This window comes from Chrysoperla carnea, chromosome 3 (genome assembly GCF_905475395.1).
Source record: "Chrysoperla carnea chromosome 3, inChrCarn1.1, whole genome shotgun sequence".
NCBI classification, from domain to species: Eukaryota; Metazoa; Arthropoda; class Insecta; order Neuroptera; family Chrysopidae; genus Chrysoperla; species Chrysoperla carnea.
In genome coordinates, this window is record NC_058339.1 from 8,690,013 (window position 1) to 8,712,745 (window position 22,733).

General features: G+C 29.8%; 3 protein-coding genes across 4 annotated transcripts; 1 reads left to right on the forward strand and 2 right to left on the reverse strand.

Annotated features, from left to right (window-relative positions):
• Positions 1-629: 629 nt before the first annotated feature.
• Positions 630-9,700, reverse strand: LOC123295828 (facilitated trehalose transporter Tret1-like). The gene is made up of 2 exons (XM_044877288.1): positions 9,286-9,700; positions 630-1,951 (listed from the first exon to the last, which is right to left on the reverse strand). The coding sequence occupies exons 1-2, from the start codon at positions 9,497-9,499 to the stop codon at positions 630-632; spliced, it is 1,536 nt and encodes a 511-aa protein (XP_044733223.1). The 5' UTR covers positions 9,500-9,700.
• A 2,827-nt stretch (positions 9,701-12,527) lies between these two features.
• On the reverse strand, positions 12,528-14,078 carry LOC123295441 (DNA repair protein complementing XP-A cells homolog). 2 transcript variants are annotated; one of them, XM_044876790.1, is made up of 3 exons: positions 13,570-14,078; positions 13,052-13,506; positions 12,528-12,890 (listed from the first exon to the last, which is right to left on the reverse strand). In XM_044876790.1, exons 1-3 carry the CDS (start codon positions 14,005-14,007, stop codon positions 12,761-12,763), a joined length of 1,023 nt encoding a protein of 340 aa, XP_044732725.1. In that variant the 5' UTR covers positions 14,008-14,078; the 3' UTR covers positions 12,528-12,760. The 2 variants fall into 2 exon arrangements, with proteins under 2 accessions (XP_044732725.1, XP_044732726.1); XM_044876791.1 differs by lacking the exon at positions 12,528-12,890 and having other exon boundaries at positions 12,993-13,506; positions 13,570-14,076.
• An 867-nt stretch (positions 14,079-14,945) lies between these two features.
• On the forward strand, positions 14,946-22,335 carry LOC123295239 (little elongation complex subunit 2-like). Its single transcript, XM_044876508.1, has 12 exons — positions 14,946-15,022; positions 17,546-17,867; positions 18,092-18,346; positions 18,733-18,835; positions 18,915-19,070; positions 19,286-19,421; positions 19,846-20,063; positions 20,404-20,822; positions 21,169-21,313; positions 21,403-21,628; positions 21,711-21,850; positions 21,976-22,335. Exons 1-12 carry the CDS (start codon positions 14,997-14,999, stop codon positions 22,074-22,076), a joined length of 2,247 nt encoding a protein of 748 aa, XP_044732443.1. The 5' UTR covers positions 14,946-14,996; the 3' UTR covers positions 22,077-22,335.
• The last annotated feature ends 398 nt before the right edge of the window (positions 22,336-22,733 follow it).

A 22,733-nucleotide genomic window follows, 5' to 3' on the forward strand; every position in this document is an offset into this window, starting at 1 on the left:
AATTTGCCTGTGTTATCAAAGAAATATAATTTTTAACTTTATGACGTCATCAAAATCCAAAAAATTTATTTTGCTCTCTCAAATCCAAATTTTGTCCAATTTTGATAAACAAAGTATGGAATCCTACTAATTTTGAGTCATACTTTTCAAATTTGTAGTCAAAATTAATCCAGCTATAATAGGTTTCAATAATGTAGAGTTCTGATCCCGGAATGAAGCACAAAAGTGATAGCTAACGAAAAACTGACATCATAGCTGAAAAAAATGGCCCAAAATTAGTTGGTTTCAAAAAAAATTCCCATAAGATCGGATCAAATTTGCTTGTGTTATCAAAAAAATATAATTTTTTAACTTTATGACGTCATCAAAACCAAAAAACTTTATTTTGCTCTCTCAAATCCAAATTTTATCCAATTTTGATAAACAAAGTATGAAATCCTACTAATTTTGAGTCATACTTTTCAAATTTGTTATCAAAATTAATCTAACTCTAATAGGTTTCAAGAATATGGACAAAATTTCAGTTTTTTGGGTAAAACTTTCGTTTTGGTATCGAAACACCTTAAAGTGAACTTATAAAAACAGACAAAACTTTTGATACGACCTAATAATTTACTGTAACATAGAATTTAAGTTTCTTTTTGTCGAAGTTCATCTTGAATTTGTTCTAAAGTTTTATTTTTAGTTTCCGGTACATAACGTATAATAAATAAACTACCAATTAAACAACTTCCACAAAATATAAAGAAAACCGTATGCAAACCAAATAAATCTCTAACCGGATGATATAAAGTGAGCACAGAAAAAGCATAAATTGAACCAATTAATGTTGCAATTAATGATGCTGTAGTTTTTATATTCGATGGAAATAATTCACCTTGCATTATAAATGGTACGGAACCTAGCCCAATACCATGGGCTAGTGGAAAAATAATTAAACCAATTGTCGGTATTAGCGTATAACTTGTTAAGTCCATTTCATATACATCACGTAACAAAAAATACACTCCTATCGCAAATAAGGGCACGGCTGTACCGAAACAAGAAACTAATAACAAGATTTTCCTACCAAAACGATCCACTAAAAATCCAACAATAATCGTTGATAAAAGATAAACAAATGCAAATAGAACGGTACTTACGGAAGTGGAAATCGGTGCATTTATATTTGCTAACACAGTGGGACAAAAGGCTAAAATAAATGAACTACCAGCTAAATGCTGCGCTGTAAACAAGAGTAATATTATCGACATAACTTTACGATATAACGGAATGCGATATAAATCACGTAATTTGATTTTACTATTCTCATACGCAAGAATATTTTCGGTTATACGATTAATTTCCATTTCGCAATTATATAATTCTCCACGAAGTTTTTGTAATGAACGAATTGCATTAATACGATCACCTTTCATGATAAAAAAATACGGTGTTTCTGGCATAAAAACAAAAATTATAAAATAGATAACTGGAAATATTGCTGAAATAATACTACTAAGTTTTAACGAAACATATGGACCGATTACGTAACTAAATAGCACACCCAAATGAATTTGTATACTAATTAAATTACTTAATTTACCACGGATATTTGGTGATGAGATCTCACCCAAATAAACGGGAACCACACTTAATGCAACGCCAATACTTAAACCAGCCATTATTCGTGCAATATATACAACGATTAATGTTTCATCGGAATAATATAATAATATCCATTCGAATAGAAATGGAAATGCTAGTAAAAGTAATACTTTTTTACGTCCAATTATATCAACAAGTGTTGCACCTAAAAATGGTCCAGTAATCGATGCTAAAGAGATAATTGATGCCATCCATGTGAGTTCGAATTCGGTTACATGTAATGGAAATGTTGGTGATGTCATTTTCATAAATGTTGGACCAGGCCATCCCCAATTCATTCCGGTGATAAACAGTGCCAAAGTTGCTGAAACAAAGAATATTTATATTAATTTTTATATATGTGAAATGAGTTTTATAGTAGTTAACCAATCAAAATATAACTTAAACAAAAGTTGCATTGCAAGATTAATTTAATGATTGGATGCAGAGTTTCTGAGATATTGCAATATTTGGATTGATTTTAGTCCGTATCTCAAAAACTATTCGACCAGTCAACAAATGAACCCAATTTTTGAAATTTTTGGGTCAAAATTACCTTATATACTGAGTTTTATCGAAATTTTTTTTATCGAAAATCGAAGGAGAAATAGCCCAGCAAAGTGGGCGGGTATCTGCTAGTATACATATAAGATAGAAAAAAATATGAATGTATTACTTTCGTTGCTGTACATTGAACTTGTTATATCACCATCATAAAATAATATACCACTAGTTCGATTTACATCTAGGCATATAACTATCACAAGTATGATAGTTATATGTAAATCGAACTAGTGGTATATAATATAAAGCACTATCATATTACAATGTATGTACTTGTAGAGAAGCCTTGTAAAAAATGCAACAATCTTATAACAGGTACAATATATTACACAGGATGTTTTTTAGAAAAGAAAATCTTTACAAAAGTTGTAAAGTTAAAAGAGTTGTTAAAAGTGTACATTTCGAATTTGACCTTAATTTTCAAGATATAGATAACTAGCTCTAGTTAAAACAAGATCAGATTACATCTGGCTGTAGCATATTTTTGCTCCTTGGAGCTAGATTTGCCTTTTCTTTAACTCCGTTTACATTTAAGTCGTCTATCTCTCACAATATATAAAAAAGGGAAAAATCTTAACTCGCAAAAATGTTTTTCGTAAAAAATATCAACATTATTTTTTCAAAACTTTCAAAAAGAAAACTTTATTAATTCAAAACAATTTTTCCAAAGTCCAAAGGATTCGGCAAAAATTCGACACGGTATGAAAAGTTTCTGACGCCTGTAAAACTTTCATAAAAATATCAAAAACTTTTATTCAAAACAACTTTTCCAAAATCGAAAGGATTCGAAAAAAATTCAATACGGTGTGAAAAGTTTCTAACGCCTGTAGTTCCAGAGGGATTTATTTCCCTTTAACAATAACAAAAAATTCTCTTTAATAATAATTTTTTTCAATTCTCTTTAATTATGATTACTAGACAAAATATTTGTTAATATTTAGTTTACACTGTATGCATCATATTAAAAACATCAATTATAATCGAAGGGACCATGATGTAAATAAATATCGTATACATAATTAAAAGTAAATAACAAAAACAAAAAGTAATAATAACACAAAAGTTTCTATCAAATCAAAATTTTTTTCAAAAATTAAATAAATACATTGTAGTTACAATTTATAATAATTAATTAATATGAATTAATGTCTATCTAATAAATAAAAACAGTCGATTAGGACTTCATAGTTATTTCATAGAAAATGAATATTTATTATTTATTAGTTAAGAGAGGTGATTTTATTTTTCTCTAATGACAACAATAATTAAATAAAATTTAATAAATTAACTTTAATACAATTTACAGCGTAGTATTACAATATTAACTTATATATGGATAACATAATTTTGTTTGAAACATTTTTTTGTAAACATCACTGTTTACTCACGAGGGCACACATTAACATGGGATTATCAGTTATGTATGTATGACATGTATAGGTAAACCGATATATTCTCTGGTAATGTGATAGAATAATCAACACTGTCTATACATGATATTACAACAATTAACTCAGTCAATTGTTTGTTTTCACTGGTTTTTTTCGATATAAATTTAATAATGTAATACTTCCCTGTAAAGTTTTATTAAAGGAAATTTCTTTAATCAATTAATATGAATTAATGTTTAATAAATAACAAGTGAAAACAAACAATTGAGTTAATTGTTGAAATACCATATGTATAGAAAGTGTTGAACATCAGTGCTTGGATTATTTTTTTTACAAATAAGAAGAGTTTAAAAAACACATTTATGGCGGTTTTTCTATGCCGCCATTTATATTTGCGAAAGTTGTTTCCAGAATTTGTTTTTCATTTTTCGTGAATGTTCCACAAAATCACTAGTTGAAGCTACCTGCAAATCAACTCTCTATCTTTTATAATAATAATAATAATAATAATGGGGTTTAACCTCCGTTTCTCTGACATATACGCCTATAACAGAGGCCACCCACATCATTATTTGTGAATCTTTATTTATTTAATTAGAAATTATATTTTACAATTACATTTTTGATGTGGGTGGAGTCGGTTACTACGTTCTTATCCAAGCGACGACAATGTGATCAATTCTGACTTGAGTATTTCATAAAAAATAAAAAAGTAAATAAATTATTTATTAGATAAGATTTTTCTCTAGTATTAATGACAGTAATTATATAAAATTTAATAAATTACATTTAAGAGAACTTATCACCTTGAGTTTTTGTTTTGAAATCGATTTTTTTTACATAAATAAGTACCTACCATTAAACCTTTAGAATATTACCGTAAAATTTTAGAAAAAAACAAAAAAAATGTTTTTGAGTTATTCGTATATAGGTATACCGTTTAATAAATCATCGGGTTTCTTTTTCTTTAAATTCGTTTTTCTCAGCTTCATGTTTTTTCAAAAATATTACCTTGATTGTCGATTCTAAGTTTATCAACTTATTTTAGTTGATCTTATTTTGCTCGTTTTGAATTTCAAAGTCAGACTGGATAAAATAGGACTAGAAAACTATTATATACTTTTTTTAATTTAAACTCAAAGTTTTCAATTTTTTCTACTCACATTTGTTTGCGCAAAGTACAAAATTTTGAATTTTTTCAAAATAAAAAATAATTTTTGATCAGTTTTAAGCAAAAAAGTACCCTTGTAATTTTTTCTCGAGACGCTTAGTTTTTAAAATAGATTAGGTAACGCGGCTCGCGTGCTACGAATTTTTTTCGTTCACATGGTTTCGCTCCCTCGTATAGGTCATCGTGGACACCTGGAGATTCATATAGACCACTGTACGAATAACTGGTTTAGATTTTAGATTTATGTAAATGTGATTCCAATGTGTAGGCGTCATACTGTTTTAATGGCAATGTGTACACGTTTTATACCTTGTATATATGTAATATATATCAAGGTATACTAAATTTAGTCCCAAGTTTTTTAACGCCTAAAACTGTGGATGCCCGGAACAAAATTTTGGTATAGGTGTTCATTAAGTCACCTAATTAGTCCATTCCCAGTTGTCTGTCTGTTAACATGATAACTTAAAAACGAAAAGAAATATAAAGCTGATATCTCAGCTTGATATCTCTTTTCGTTTTCGAGTTATGGTGTTCACAGACGGACAGACGGGTGGACAACCAAAATTGGACTAATTGGGTGATTTAATGAACACCTATACCAAAATTTTCTTCGTAGAATCAATATTTTTAAGCGTTACAAACTTGGGACTAAACTTAGTGTACCTTGATATATATTACATATATATGCAAGCACTGATATTCAACACTTTCTATACAAGGTATTTGAACAATTAACTCAATCGATTGTTTGTTTTCACTTTTTTTTTTTAAATATTTACCTACTAATATTTATATATGCATTATTAATAATAATTTATCTGACAATTTTATTTGAAATGTTTTTATTTCATGGCCAAGTTTCTATCTTTTTTGGGAGTTTAGCTACTACCAATTAATTTGAATGAAGTTATTTATTCATGTAATATGGGCCTCATGAAGAATTTGTAAAATAATTAGGTGGAGTGCACTTTAGACACAGACTTCATCTCTGTTTACCCAGTAAGCTTATTGATTTATAACACGATTTATGATTATAATAAACCATATAGAGATAAATACCATAGAGCTACAAATTCGACGCCCAAGCGATTGATCGCAGCAGAGAGGGACTTCTATACATGCTATAATCATAATAGTATACAGTATGGAATTATTCCCGTTTGCTATGCTTCTATATAGGGTTGTTCACGCTACACTACACGGAAAAGTATGGCTAAACGGCTTAGTTTTAACAAAATTTTCTTTCACGAATAGATGGAGGATTATTGGCTGTACATTTTAAAATCATTTTCGTTATATACAGGCTGGTCGGAAACGCGTAATGTATCAAAGTTGTATTTTTTCCAATATTTCCATTTTCAGATTCTACGATCAAAATAAACGTGTTTTTCTCAAAGCTTACGATTGAGTTTCTTGTCGCTACTGTGAATAATTGAATTACGTATACAGGTTGTTCCAAAAAATGTGGACTAAAGAATTCCAAGTTTAAAAACGAAAAACGAACGTCTAACAGTCTCTGTGGCCAAGAATTCACTTATAACGTTTCCTGTATTTATACAACTCTATGGTATTATTATCTCTATGTAATAAACACACCTAATACATCGACAGAAACAGGTGTTTCAAAAAGAATGGTAAATAATTCATTTTACCAAAGTGGATTTATATTGAAAAGTAATCGCCATTCACATTTTTTTACAATTACGTAAATAATTTATACTTGCGAGGAGACAGCACTCTCTCATTTTTGAGGTTCCGTCATCAAAGATGGAAAACTGAGCCCATATAATTTCGTCATGATCGTCTCTATTTACAACAAGTTAATTTAACAAAATGAAGCCTTATCCAAACTGAGTCGGTTTTGAATATCTTCGCAATTGTTTAGTTTTTCGGGTGCGGAACCTTAAACTCGCACTTGAAACATAGTACAGAACACTCTCCATTTAATTACCTATCAAACGAAATAAAAAAAATCCAAATTGGTCCGTCCATTTAGGCGCTACGATGCCACAGACAGACAGACAGACACACAAACATAGCGGTCAAACTTATAACACCCCTTTTTTAGTTCGGGGGTTAAAATACGAAATTAAAAAATCTTAAAATCATTATAAGTTTAACATTTGTAAATCTTTATCAATGTATCGTTCAATATAATTCGACAAATATCATTTCGTTGGACTGTTCTTTCAAAGAATAAACAGTTTGAAGGTATACTAGCACAACCTATGCGGAATTCCACAGTGCGTTATCCCTGGCTAAAAACAGGATAGTGAAATATCAATAATAATTTATTTTCTTTTTAATTATAGGCAATTTTATTACAGATATGATATACAAATTACGTAATGAACGAAATAACTTCGGATTCGTCAACAGCGACCCCAAAAATCCTCGAGTATACTTTTTTGGTCCAAGAGAGGGGAGTATATCGAAATTTAGCCCCCGTGTGTACGTTTCTGGCCAATTTTGTTATATATTTACAAAGTTTTAAAGTTTTCAAAAATCATCTCAGAAATGGATTCAAATAGTTGGCCTATTTGGCCCATAGCAATGTTTATATACGAACTTTCCATGAACATAAAAAAAAAAATTGTCCCGATAGGTTGAGGTACAAAAAAATTCTCTTTGAAATGCTAAAATGACACGACTAAATGAAATGTTTTATGAAATAAATGCTAATATTTTCTAATACCGTCTGTACTATAAGGAAATAACAAAATTATTACATCATTTTATTGTTTTCAAGTCTAATTTGATGACTGTTTTTTTCAATATTTTATTATTACGACCAAGCTGAAATGTAACTGACCTTCCTCTTGACATTAAGCCATAAAAAATTTAAAAATTCTTAAAAGAAGTTTCCAAAAAGTTATAAAATTATTACGTTGATTTAATTTGATGATTTTTGAATAGAACAACTGACATACAAAGTTGAGTATTGATTTTAGTGCTTTATACGAAAAGTGCTTTTCAATTGCGTGGCTCACAAAAACAGAATATACAATTTAATTTTCTGAAAAGACCCTTCTGGAAAAATTTCTCTGTCAAAACTGAAAATAAGTCCGAATAACAGTTCTTAAATTTTTACTTTTTCTTAAAAAGTTTGAAAAAGTCTTATAAACTTGGAATAACTTTTAATTTGACGTAAAAAGTAAGAGTATAATTCCAAGATTTCGGACTCTTCCAGATGATCTTATTACGTGTTAATTAATCCTACTAAAATAGTTACTAAGATTTCTTAAATACTATAAAATGTCGGGCAGCACGGGTCGAGCTAGTATATTTTTCGTTTTTATAATTATTTACTGTATTCTCGTCTATTTTGATTTTGTTGCATGCACTAAAGATGGAATGATATAGATAAAATTTTAAAAATTGAATAATTCATTTTTATGTAGATTCAATTGCAGTTTTATTGTTATTTAATGCAAAAATTTGCAAGTAAAAATCACAATAATCATAAATAAATAAATACCAGCCCACACTTGCATTTCTAAGCAAATACTACTAATTTGCCATTATAGTCATATATAAAGAAAGAATCGATCGATAAGTTCCATATTATTTCCAAATAAATAATTTACAATACTTGTTTATACTATATTAGGAGTTAAAAATAAAGTTATTTAAAAATAATTATTCTAGTAAAATTTTCTTATAAATAAATGGTTAATGGTTAAAATTATTTTTAAAATGCCCTTCATTTTGAAATTAATGGGTAGTTTCGTTTAAAAATATTGCTTTAGAAAAACTTAATTTCCGATTCAATCCAATAGAACCCAATATAAAAATTCCAATTCGATTCTATTAATGAATTGGGACCAATTAGAAATTTTCGATTAAATCTATTAGATTGAATCGAAATTCAATCGGAATGAATAGGGAATTTGCGACACCATCATATTTTGAAGGTGACCATCATATTTTCGTTATTTATAGGAATATTGACAGTTGATTAACAGTTGATTCACTATTAGTAATGAATCGAAGGTACTTCTGAACCACTTTTTCCAATGCCTAGATATCGATAATTAAGTCCTTGACACCAACATTTCGTTCAAGTAGTAAAACTCCCAACTGAAATTGGTCGAGTACCTCCGGAGACAATCTTTGCCCCAAGGGATAAGTAAAAATTATCAGATGGGGGTTTAGAATAAAATTAGGAACTAAAGACTATAACTATTTGAAACGATTCAGTGTTCCCATCATGTCCATATGGGTCAACCGTCAAGCCACTATTTTTCTTTTATCCCTATCTATAAGTTTGATAGCCAATCGGTCAATCTTAGTTCAAACAACGTGGAAAGAGAGGGTGGGGACACCTAGCCTCACCACTGGCCTACGTCATGGGTCTAAATCCATGGCTTAGCATATGCATTTGTTTGAATACACAATTATGCGTAGGTGATTGTTTTTGTTATTACTGGTTTTCCAATTAGATACGATTGTTTTATGCATATGCAAAGTAGGTACAGATTTCCTTTAAGCTATATTAAATAATTTTTATTGAATAAAATTATAACTTACCTGTAAACGATGCTACATACTGCAATGTTAAATTTTCAATATTTTTTTGTTCGATAGTTACTTTACACTCGTTATCATTATTCACAGATTTTACAATTATTGCACTTTTACCATCAAATGTTGTAATTAATTCATCATTAATATCATTTAATTTAACACCGCCGTTAGTGCAAATGAATTCTTCTTCGGTTGTTTGAACAGGTTTGTAAACCATGTTTATTCTATTTCTATTTTTTTTAAATAAAATGCAGTTAGAAGGTATAATATATTACCAATAATTTATTGATTGATATGTTTAGATATAATAAGTTGACCAGAATTGTCTGTTAGGTAGGTATAAGTATTACTAAAACAAAGTTCTATTATTCTTTAACACTAACAATCACTATCTTTTTAAAATATCTTTATTGGTAAAATCTTTTACCTATACGTTAAGGAAATAAAAAAATAGTTTTGGGTTTATTTAAAACTGGTTATTTTTTAAGGAATTAATTTTTATTATAAAACTAAATTATAGTAGCACATAAATTTAAAATATTTAATGCATATAACGGCATATCCACCCACCTCTGTATACAGAACACAGGTGGGAAGTAAACTGAGCAGTTTTTACTTTTTTATAAAGAACAAGTGAAAAAAAAAAAAACAAAGAACTGAGTTAACTGTTGAAATACTCTTTATAAAAAATGATTAATGTCCGTGCTTGTATTATTTTTTATAAATTAGAAGAGTATAAAAACCAACACAATTATGGCAGCCATTTATTTGTTTTTCGAAGACCACCATTTGAAATTACCTGCAAACTTTGTATCCTTACCTTTTATAGTTTTGGAGAAAATGGACACCAAAATTTTGTCCTAATTTGTACCCTCACGGGTAAACAAAGAAGTTTACAAAAAAATGTTTCAAATGAAAGTTTTTTATGTTTCAATAACCAGTATTTTATATATTTAAACTTTTGTTCTATCTTTATCGGTTTACAAGTCCTACGGACCTAAGACCCAATTGACCTATGTTGCTCATTTACGAATTCAAACTCACTTTATACGTCCTGAGCACAATACAAAAATTTCAACTTAATATTTCTTTACGTTTTCGAGTTATCATGTCGCCGGGCGGGCAAACGGATAGACGTGCGGGGAGGGAGATCCGGAAATGGACTAAATAGGTGATTTTTTCGTAGCATCAATATTTTAAAGCGTTACAAGCTTGGGACTAAACTTAGTACCTATACCTTGATATATATTTCCACCCTTAATATCTCTTGACATGATCTGTTGTTTATCTTAAGAACCAATAGATCGATTTCATTTTTTTGTCATGGTTGAAGAGAGAATTGCATGACCTTTCAAATGAGGTATCACAAGGTAAGGGTACAATTTGAAATTTCAAAGATGGAGTGGGTGGAGGTGAAGAGGTGAAACCTAAAATTTGTAAGTACCAAGTTTGAACTTCTCCGTCGATATCTAAATCGATGTGTTTTCATTCAAACCAAGGCTTTCACTGAAAGAGAGATTAACGAATAATCGTGCAAAATGAAACACAAAAATAGTAAGTAAACTTAATTAGATCTGGTAAGTATTTAAAAACAAAAATATCAACGGTGTAACAAACTACATTGTGGTATGTACATGGAAGTAAATTTTTTTGACTATTATCGTAATGGAAAAAATTCACTAATTGTTATCATTTTTATATTTGACCTGTTCACTTTGAAATATAGGATCAAGAGACAATTTTTTTGATTAACATACATCAATCTGTACAGCGTAGATACCTGTAAAGTTGTAAAATACATAATACTCTTTTGAATACGCTTTTATTAGCTTCTTATGTATCTATGTAACGAAATCTTTGAACGTGAAGAAACACTTTTTCTTGCCATAAAATTAAATTAAATTTTAAACATTTTTTATTCTGTCAAAAACGCTATCAGCCAATTTTGTTGACGTAATATTGGTAAAAAGAACAGTCATGTATGTAATTATTATATACACGACTGTTGACCCATGAAACAAATTGCAAAAAATCGAAAAATTTTTTTTATCTCCAATTTCGATAAAACTTAGTATATAAGGTAATTTTGACCCAAAAATTACAAAAATCGGGTTTATTTGTTGACTGGACGAATAGTTTTTGATATATGGACTAAAATCGATCCAAATATTGCGATATCTCAGAAGCTCTGCATCTAATCATTAAATTAACCGGATTTTTATACTTTTTGGATCAAAATTACCCCACCCACCGAGTTTCATCAAATTCCAAAACAAAATTATTTTTTGCGTTTTTCTCGATTTTTTCAAAGGGGTACCCCTTGAAAAAAAATCGAAAAATTTTTTTTATCTCCAATTTCGATAAAACTCAGTATATAAGGTAATTTTGACCCAAAATATACAAAAATCGGGAGCATTTCTTGACTGGTCGAATAGTTTTCGAGATACGGACTAAAATCGATCCAAATATTGCGATATCTCAGAAACTCTGCATCCACAAAATTCGCATCCCTTTTTGAGCCTCTTAGATGGTAAATTTCCAAAAATCCCTTCTTAATGTACATTTACGTTACTTAAGGAACGTGTGCACAAAATTTTAAGCTTCTAGACCCCGCAGTTTCAGCTTTGCGTTGATCTATCAGTCAGCTTCCATTCTTATGTTATTCTTGATAAATGCAATAAATTAAAGAAAATAGCCATTATTAGTTCTACAATTGGATACTAGATGATTCTGTTCTATAATTTAGAAATATCTCATTAACTGATTAAACGTTCGACAAAACGGTTTACCCTGGCTCAATATACATTGAGGCGTAGAAGTCGATATATACAGTTTTTTTCTGTACCTCGCAAAAACTTAACTTGTTGAAAAATAGTGACTGAATATCACATTTTGATATAATAAAATGTTATCTTATTCGAATAGTTTCATCTTTTTATTGACTTTATGACTTAACATGATGAATAAAAGTTTGAACCCCCTTCTTGGATGACTCCCGAGTATGACTCTGTAAAAGTGTAATCGATTCCATTAGGATAGTGCTTCCATGGATTTTTGGGTACGGTTCACAGATTATTAAAAACTAATCTGTGGTACGGTTTAAAATTTTTACATGTAAAAAAGGACTATAAAAATAAAAATGATAAAAAAAAATTTTTTTGTAAATAAAATGGATATATTTAAAATTTTAAAATAATAAAAAAACAATTGTATAATTTGTTAAAATACTTTGTATCAGTTTGCTTATATTAAATGGATGTGTGTAAAAATAATATCCTTTTTAAGGGTTTCATTAGAATCTAAAGATTTGAAATGACGATCCAAATCGAGGTATGGTTTCTTAAGTCCTTAGTAGGGGGGTAGAGATCTGAAGATTAAATCTTTCTTAACTTTAAATCTCCGAGCGAGCATTTCGGTTATCTACAAATATATTGGTTGTGACGTCTTTATACCCGTTGAGGTTGTCAGCCAATCTGAATCATGCTGAAATCATATTTTTCGGCTTGTTTCCATGTAAAATTATGTTGGAATATTTTAAACGCAAGTTCAGAAACAAACCATTTATCATTCTACATGTTAATTTATCATTTCTCCGTGCGATGGCGTTACTAAAGCGATATGTTGACGTCACTGGCGTTTGAATTTACAGAAAAACAATTTTCAATTGTTAAATTACATGCAAAATTAATTGAACAAAACTTTTTTTTATATTTTCTTATTAATTTTTAGTAAACTTTAGAAAAAAATAAAGAAAACATGCAACTTCTACATTTTTTCGAATGTTTCAACAAAATTACAAGTCAAACAAGTATGACTATAAATATCATCTTCTTCATTATAACTTTCTGGTCCAAATTTATGAACATGTGTGGCTTGATTAGTACGATTATCAAATAAACTACTACGAACAGTTTTTCTCAACTCTTTCATCTCTTTTTGATATTTTTTCGTTTTAATTAAAACACGTTTTTCGTCACGTTTATCCAACTCTTCACGTAATGTTTCTTCGGAGCCCCACACTTCTAGTGCACGTTTCTCAATTTGTATCTGTAAGTAGAGTTTCATTGTACCCCATCGTTGATTATGTGGATTCTTACGTTCAATGTATTTTAATGGTGGATCACGCTTATCAATATCGCAATCTTTGAGTAAATATTCTTTTTTCGCGTCTGTTTTTGTAATTAATGCATGCTTATCATCTTTATCGTAACAGTCATCACACACCTGCAATCAACCAATATTTATATTAAGGTTTATATTCCCACTCCATACAATTATTGAACTCACCGTATAATCGAATTTTTCCATTAAATATGAGGTCGCAAATTTTTTATTACATTCCAAACATGGTGGACGATCAAATTCAATAATTGGTGGAGGCTGCGATGAGATTTCTTGATTTAATGCTTCATTTAATAATTCATCATCATCTTCTTCTTCAATTAAAAATCCACCACCTGAATCGATAACTTTTTTTCCCGCCACTTTTAGAATATTATCAGATGATGATGTTGAAAAAAATGATGAAAATCCTGAATCAGTATCTGCTGTTTTTTTCTTCAATTTTTCTGAGTATGGATGTGCTACTAATTTTCGTTTTCTAATTTCTAATGCTTTCAAACGGTTTTGTTCAATTCTTTGTTTTTGTTCTTCGGTTAATTCGTCTTTTCCTTGATTTGTTTCAGTGTTAGAACTAGCTTCAATTGTTTCAGACATTTTATTCATAAAAAAAAGTTCAAGAAATAATATAATTTATTTAAACTAATTAATTAAGCAATTAAAATTATTAATTAAAAGAAATAATAATATTTGTTTTGATATGTAATTGGTTTTTTGGTTAGTAAACTAATTAAGTTTGAACCATAGAACCATAGAATATTGTATATGTATAATATTCTATGGTTTGAACAGATTAAAGTACTTTTGTTCACACCATCTATGGACAATATATCAAACATTATGATTATACGAATAAAATGGTTTATACCTTCACTATGGTCGTGTTGGCCGTGTACATTGTCAAAGAATATAGTTACATAATTAGGTATTTGTATTTTTTGACATTGTGTTTATGGAGGGTAGCAAAGCCCTATACTCTTTGGAGGGTATATTTCATAGAGATAATACCATAGAGCTACAAATTTGCCTCAAAACGGTTTGGTAGACAGAGAAAGATGAAACGATAGGCACGCACGGATCTAGTAATTAAAGTAGGGATGTAATATAAAGTCCTACTTCAGACGAAGGGGGTGTATCACTCAGGGGGGAAGCAATGTGCCTACTTTTGATTGGCTGCGTCTCTCATTTGCGGGAAATTCAAATAGAACAATAATATTTCGTGTGTTTTAGATTTTAATATTTCTATATCCATGGTTTTAGATTGCCTCAAGCAATATACCTGCTTTTGATTGGCTGCGGCTGTTCGCACTCTAAATTGCGGGAAAATTTAAATGGGTTGCGAATTTTGCGTGTGTTGTAGATTGGTCCGAGCAAAAAATTTCCCACTGTGGGAAATACTTTGATGGAATCCCACACCAAATATCGACACGCAATGTTATTTTGAACAAGGCGTCTGTCGGTTGAGTGCCGGTTGTAGCTGAACGTTACCATTACACTAATATTTGTTTAGAAAACAATTGAACATAACCCTAAACAATCTTGAGTTCTAGTTGACATGTAAAAAGCCGGGCGGTGAATACAATTGATAAAAAATAATGGAATATTTTCGCAGTTTGCCGTGGTAAATAATACATTTCATTATTATTATATCCTTTAACCATAAGCCCCTACCCATATTTAAGGTGTGTCGATACCAAAATGAAAGTGTTATCAAACAACTTAAATTTTGTGTATCAATTAATTCATAGTTATTACGCCTTCTGTATAAACAGAATATTCTGTACTCCAATTTCAAGTCGATTCTCTGTACGGCTTACGATAAATTAATTATTAAAAACAGCCCTTTTTACTACATGGTGGTAGATGAAGAAGTCGTGGTATACCGAAATCGCAATAAATGTTGCTTTTTTTTTAGCCAATAAGTGCCTTTAAAAATGTTTTACCATTCGGATACTGTTTATACAAATTTTTTACTTTATCGTGTTGTGTGTTTTTCTTATAAATATCGTACTTTATCGTGTTGTGTGTTTAAATTTTCTACTTTGAGTTCCAATGTGTTACTATAATTTAGGGGCAATAATAATTATGGCGAAATTGTACATCTGTGCAATATTCTATGGTAATAGTGTACTTTTAGCACTTTTTCTTATAAAACATCCTAGAACATCAGGAAAAAAACCATTTTCAAGCATTTTTTACGTAGATTACGAATCCATATGCGACAATACCTAAAAACTTATAGTTTTTCTTTAATTCAGGAAAATATACTCAATTTTCTTGGTTAATATTTTCAAGCCTAAAAATTAATAACTGTATTAAATTAATTAAAAATAGGTCGTTATTTACTTTATTTATTATTAAATATGTTAAAATTATACAAAAATTATAAAAATATATTCAATAAAATAATATTTTTAAATATTTAAGTATTAAGTTTCAAAATGAATATGGCGTCAACATGTAACATCTATCTTGTTTGTGTAAACATGCAAAAATAGGGTTGACGACACAGTTAATGGATAGTATGAAAGCCTAAAACAACTATTAATCTACGATACTCATGCTAACTCGATCCCGTTAAAAGTATGGTTGACATCAAATCAAAGAGTAAACGCAAGGGCCAAAAACCCGCAGACCCGTCCTAACTCGACCCCATTAAAGGCATGGCCAACCTGTTGATCACAGGGTGAATTCAATCACAGAGTGAACGCAAGGGTCAAAAACCCGCAGACCCGTCCTAACTCGACCCCATTAAAGGCATGGCCAACCTGTTGATCACAGGGTGAATTCAATCACAGAGTGAACGCAAGGGCCAAAAAACCCGCAGACCTGTCCTAACTCGACCCCATTAAAGGCATGGCCAACCCGTAGATCACATGGTGAACGCATGAGGCAAACAACTCGCAAATGGCTGCGTTCATCTTGTGTACCACAGGTTGGTCATGCTTTTAAGGTCTAGTTAGCACGAGCTCGCAAGATTTTTGGCTTTTGCTTTCACCATATGATTGAATTCACCCTGCGATCTACGGGTTGGCCATGCCTTTAATGGGGTCGAGTTAGGACGGGTCTGCGGGTTTTTGGACCTTGCGTTCATTCTGTGATTGAATTCACCCTGCAATCTACGGGTTGGCCATGCCTTTAATGGGGTCGAGTTAGGACGGGTCTGCGGGTTTTTTGGCCCTTGCGTTCACTCTGTGATTTGATGTCAATCGTACTTTTAACGGGATCGAGTTAGCATGAGTATCGTAGATTAATAGTTGTTTTTAGGCTTTCATACTATCCATCAATTGTGTCGTCAACCCTATTTTCTAAATGTATACACAAACAAGGTAAATGTCACTTGTTGACGCCATATTTGTTTTGATACCTACTAAATACTTAAATATTTAAAAATATTATTTTATTGAATATATTTTTATAATTTTTGTATAATTTTAACATATTTAATAATAAATAAGGTAAATAAAATATCATAAAAACATATGTTTAATTAACTTAACCCATATATTCCATTTTAGGCTTATAATATAACTTGTATTAACCAAGAAAATTCATATTTTCAAAAACCACATTTTCCTAAATTAAAGAATTTTTCGGTATCGTCGCATATAGATTCGTAATCTACGTAAAAAATGCTTGAAAATGGTTTTTTTCCTGATGTTCTAGGATGTTTTATAAGAAAAAGTGCTAAAAGTACACTATTACCATAGAATTATATGGATGCATATATAATTGCATGGATTGCATTTATGACTTACATTGAAAATTTAATATAATTGTCTCACAAATTTAAATAAATAATTATGATAATTTACGGCAATTTGAAAAATAATATTTGTGCAATTTGATTTCTTATTTTCACAATTTTTAATGCATTAAGTTTAATTAATTCGTGTTTTACAATAATTTTAATTTGAGATTTTCTATAAGATTAACATGTAAAGAACTGCAAATTAGTTATAACAGCCTCCTTTATCGCCAAAATTTTTCACTTGAAGCGCTGGCATCGATTTTATTGTCCCTACCATGACTACGCACACAACGAATAGAGTGACCTATAAAAAGGGTCCAATTAAAATCGGTAGACTGAGTCTTCGTTAGTAAAATTGTCCTTATAGTTTGTGTTTATTTTTTTATTTTCTAGGCGAGTAAGTACATGTCAACAGCTAAATAATCTATATGATTATGTAACTGAAGAATCCTTAGCAAAACTACCCATTTTACAAAAATCATCTGAAGAATTATTTACAAATTTATTTAATAAATATGAAAAAATCAAAAATAGAGAAAAACAAATTCAGAAAAAGAATGATGATTATGTTCGTGGATACCGACCAATACCTGAACTGGCAACAACAGAATTAACAATTCAAGATCATAAAGAATATTTAGAACTGTTAAAGTATTATGTAGAAGGAAATCAACGTTTAACTCCTCAAATTAAAAATTCTATGATGTTAACTCAAGTAAGTTGAATTTAAGAATTTTTAGTCTGTCTCCAAACTGTCTTTTTTATTTACTTGTTTTGGATACGGAACCCTAAACTTGCACTTGAAACATAGTTAAGAACACTCTACATTAAATTACCTTTCGAATAAAATATAAAAAAATCAATCGGTTAATCCGTTTAGGAGCATTGCACTTCATAAAAATATTCATTTATAAATTCCAAAATAATTTCAAACTATAGAATTTGGAGCCTAAAATACAAGCAGAAAGACAAAAATATGCAAAATTTGTAGAAGATCAATGGAAGCTAAATGGTAAAGAACGTTGTGAACAAATTCAAAATGCAATTGAAACGTTCTTTGACGAAGAATGGATTAAACGAATTCAAATTATTGATCAATATCCTCCTTATTATTCTACCGAACGTATGATCCCCATAGTTCCGAAAGAAGAATTCACTATTGAAATGAAATGTGTTAATAATTTATTTGAAATGGTAAGAAGATATTGATTTTATTCATTATTTCTACTAGCAGGGGTATAGTTGATGGATGGGAGCAGCTAAACCGACTGCAGCGCTGTTATCTTTTAAAATTTGGAATAAATCATGCTTTTTATTTTAAAAATGACTAATATTCAATTTAGTATTAAATTTTCAATGTAAAATATACATAAAATCAAGAGACTCTTATGCCCATCCATGATCATTAAGCCGGTTAATCATTTTTTAAATGAAAAGCCATATTATATTAAGAAAGTAGTGTGTTGTTACTATGGTAACTTCCTGGAATAAAACTCATGAACGAGCAAATACAATTAGAGCAGGCATTAGATAGAATTGAGTTTGGCCACATTTTGTCAATTTGTTTGATATAATTACAGGGTAATATTCAGTTCTTTCCTAAACAACCGGACAAAAAACGTATTTTTTTGGATCCAAATAAAATTAAACATTCTGATTTTTATAATTATTCAAATGAACCAGGTAAATAAACGTCTATTGTTGTTGTTTTGTTGAAGACAAAACAATGTGTCTAAATAATATTAATTGAATATTCTCTCAGTTAGTTTAGATCCAACCGCTGAAAAATTAGCAATTTGTAATAAAGTTGACATTGTAATCTCAGCAAGCGGAATAAAGAATATTATGAATAATCATGCACCGTATCACAAATCATGGAATTTACCTGTCAAGATTAAGGAACATTCTATTACTGTTGGTAAATATTATTTTGTATGATTACGATATATGTTTATACAAATATTTGACTTCAATATAGTGATTTGGGAAAAAAATGACACGAGTAAAATTTTTTCTTCTTGTAAGGGGGCAACTTTACGATCGAGTATTTCCTAGCGGTCTAGTAATCGAAAAAACAGTCTAACAAAGGAATTAATTAGATTGTTGGAAAATAATTTTTTTTTTTTTTAATAGATGGTAAAACAATTTCCAAGAAGATAATTTATATTGATAAAGCTTTACCCAAGAATTGTTTAAATAATGTACAAAAAAATTATTGGGTTTATAAGAAAATTTTAAAACCAAATTTTTGCAAAGGAACTGCACATCGGTAAATATTTTAGCTTATAATTTAATGTCAGAGTTAAGGAGTTGGTGGCTATTTTGATATGTGATTCCATTAGAGTTATGTATAAACGTCGGAAAAGTTTATAACCCTATAACAAAAACGTCTGAGAGCCAAAGTGGAGTTTTTTAGAGCTTTATAAACTATAGGCTAAATTTCTATCTTTGCAGGCTATACATAACCATCCGTCTGACTTTGAAAGATAAAAGAATTGCTCCCAAAAGTATTTTTTTCTTCTCTCTTCCAAAGTCAGTCAGAGAAACATTCTTCCTTCTCTAAGCGTTTGTAAAAAGGTTCATATCTTGAAATATTTGAAAATTGTTAATCTTAAAGGACTCCTTGTTAATACCATCAGCTCTTAAACCATTAAATGAATACACCTGTAAGTATTTTATTGATTATATTGTAGATTTAAACAGCCAATCATGAAGACTACAACTGTTTGTAATTGTTCGAATACGTCCGAATTCGATGAACAAGTAGAAGCAAACGATGGTGTGGACGAAAAGCATAATAATATTAGCTTTGGAATTGAGAAAACTTTATCTGATGATGAATCCAATGACAGTTTAATCATTGATCTGCCAGAAACTGAGCAAGTGACAGAAAACGATCCACTTAAATCAAGTATTTTGTTTTTTTTTTTATGAAAATTTAACGACTGATAAAATAAGAATAAATTATTTAAATATAAAAACATATACAGGGTGTCTAGTTAAGTTGTAATCTCGAAAATATTAACAATCAGCTATCGCATGTATTGGGTGTTCTTAAATTGACTAAGTTCGATAAGAATGTTTAATGGTCGTTTGGAAATGTAGACCATTTATAACAGACAATATACAGTGATATATTTTCGTTTTATTTAATATGGTTTACCCTGTATATGATTTCTATATAAGTAAATTTCCCAAATTAATCAGCCGTTAATAATGATTAATTCAAAATTTAATCTTTTTGTTTTTAGAATTCAAAAGAATTGAACCGATAGGTACGCGAAGTAAATCAAAACGAAGTGTTTCTCCAAGCCCATCTCCAACACCAACTGAAGCAAAACGTTTAAAAACCGTTGATGGCACTTCAAAACCAATAAATACTAGAAATTCAAAATCTAATAGCGTGGAACGAAATTCAAGAGCGAATAGCTTGGAAAAAAGTTCTAATTCTGAAACTATAAATGAAATGCCAAATTCGAATAGCGTGAAACAAAATTCAAAAGCGATGAACACAAATAAAAATTCAAAGTGTAAATGTAAAATAAGACAATTAAAAGGTGTAAATGTTACGTATAAATTGTGGAATTTAAAAGCAGAAAGTAATCGCTTAAGAAAAACTACATCACAAGAAATTAATATTTTGGTTCGATGTAAAATTGATGCGATCCAGGTATAATTATCATTTAATATTCATACATTTACACCCGATATTTTAAGTTCACCCAATAGTTTTTTCACGGTATATATGTCTTAGCCAACTAGCTTAATTAGCCGTTCAGTTAACAGCCTACTTTTTTTTACGAAAAGACGCCGTTCAACTAGCGGTCTGAATGGTTATTCAGCCGTCTATTACAACATTTAATGACCTGGATGGCTGATGATTAGGCCATTCATACAATAAGGTGACCATTTAAATTTATTTCATTTGAATTGACCGGTTCATTAAACTAGTTGGCTCCGACATAAACATTCCTCAAAAATTTCTGTAGAAATAAAAATAATTAAATTATTTTTAGAATTCATCTGGGGAAAAACATTCCATTATTCTAACACCAAAACTGGAATATCAATTAGAATATGGCGCTGAAATTTGTACTAAAGTTGATTTATGCCGTCAATGGATATCGACATCGTTACTTCCTGGCTCAAAATTAATGCGAGGTAACAGATAGATACACGCTTTTGAAAAGCCATGCCAAGTTGATTGAGCCTGCAAAACAAATTAATCAACTTTTAATCTAATTTTTTAGTTCGAATCGATCCAGAAAATTCTGAATTCATTTCATTGGAAGAAACGAATACAAGCAAAATAGCAAATGAATTGACCAAATTTTATAATCATAATCCTAATATCGGATATCAATGTTTGTACAGTGTATTGGCCGATGTGATGAGAAGTCCACCTGGTGATTATATGTTATCACATGATCCTAGACATGCAACATTTATTTGTTTTATGAGATCTCGTCAAACCAAGTAAGTGTTTTTACAACAAAGTGAGCCGATTGTGATTTTTTTTTTAGCTTTAACGGTTTAACATTTGATTTTTAAATTTTAGCTCAAAATTTGGTTTAGACCTCAATGATTTGAAAAACTTTCAAACGAAAGAAGAACATAGTTATCCTTTTATTCGAATCGATTCGAACATAATATTACCAAATCATATCAAGCAAGGTGTAATTCCTGGATTATTTAAGGGTAAATTTTCATTCAAGATTTATAAATTAATTAAAGTAACTTTAAATTTTTCAACAACTGTACTTATGTCGCACTCTATATTTTTCATGGATTATTTAGTTAGTTTCAATTTTTTGTTTTCACAGGAGTAGCTAAAGTTATCCCCAAAAATAATAAGCAATGGAAAAATACTAAGAAACGAAAAAGGAAAAACAAAAATAAAAACAGAAACAAAAAGGTTAAATAAGAAAAGAAGTTCAAGAGTGTATTGTTTTGTGACCTGAGCAATTTTGAAGTTGTAACGACCTGGTGTTTTTTATTTCTTTTTCATCATATACAAAATCAATGAGATCCATGGTTACCATCTCGCATATATCACTTTGGTTACGCTAAGAAAGTGGACTTCAAAACATCAATCAAGTCGTTTTTTAACCCCCGAACTAAAAATAAAGGGGTGTTATAAGTTTAACCGATATGTATGTGTGTCTGTCTGTCTGTGGCATCGTAACGCCTAAACAGATGAACCGATTATAATTTTTTTGGTTTTGTTTGAAAGGTAATTTAATGGAGAGTGTGTTTAGCTATGTTTCATGTGCGAGTTTAGGGTTTCGTATCTGAAAAAACTTAAAATTGGCGATGATCTTTCAAATCATCTTAGTTTGGAAAAGGTTTTAAGGAAAAAGGCAATTTAATGGAAAGTGTTCTTAATTTCAAATGCGAGTTTAGGGTTCCGTAGCCGAAAATTTTGTCGGGGGTTTTTAAAATTTTGTAAATTTTACTTGTTATTTATTTTAAATCCACGACTTGTCCGCATATGTAGTAGTAAGATCCTACATTTTTGGTTCAGGAAAAAGAAATAGAATCACCAGGTTGTTTCAGAGTTTATAATTTACTTTAATAAAAT

Coding starts and splice junctions, on each gene's coding strand:
- LOC123295828 (XM_044877288.1), bottom strand. CDS start 9,499: ATGGTTTACAAACCTGTTCAAACAACCGAAGAAGAATTCATTTGCACT. Junction 1,952..9,285: donor GTATGTAGCATCGTTTACAG/GTAAGTTATAAT, acceptor TCTTTGTTTCAG/CAACTTTGGCACTGTTTATC.
- LOC123295239 (XM_044876508.1), top strand. CDS start 14,997: ATGGAATATTTTCGCAGTTTGCCGTG. Junction 15,023..17,545: donor TATTTTCGCAGTTTGCCGTG/GTAAATAATACA, acceptor TTTATTTTCTAG/GCGAGTAAGTACATGTCAAC. Junction 21,629..21,710: donor ATGAGATCTCGTCAAACCAA/GTAAGTGTTTTT, acceptor TTTAAATTTTAG/CTCAAAATTTGGTTTAGACC.
- LOC123295441 (XM_044876790.1), bottom strand. CDS start 14,007: ATGAATAAAATGTCTGAAACAATTGAAGCTAGTTCTAACACTGAAACA. Junction 13,507..13,569: donor TGGAAAAATTCGATTATACG/GTGAGTTCAATA, acceptor GGTTGATTGCAG/GTGTGTGATGACTGTTACGA. Junction 12,891..13,051: donor GTTGAAACATTCGAAAAAAT/GTAGAAGTTGCA, acceptor ATATCGCTTTAG/TAACGCCATCGCACGGAGAA.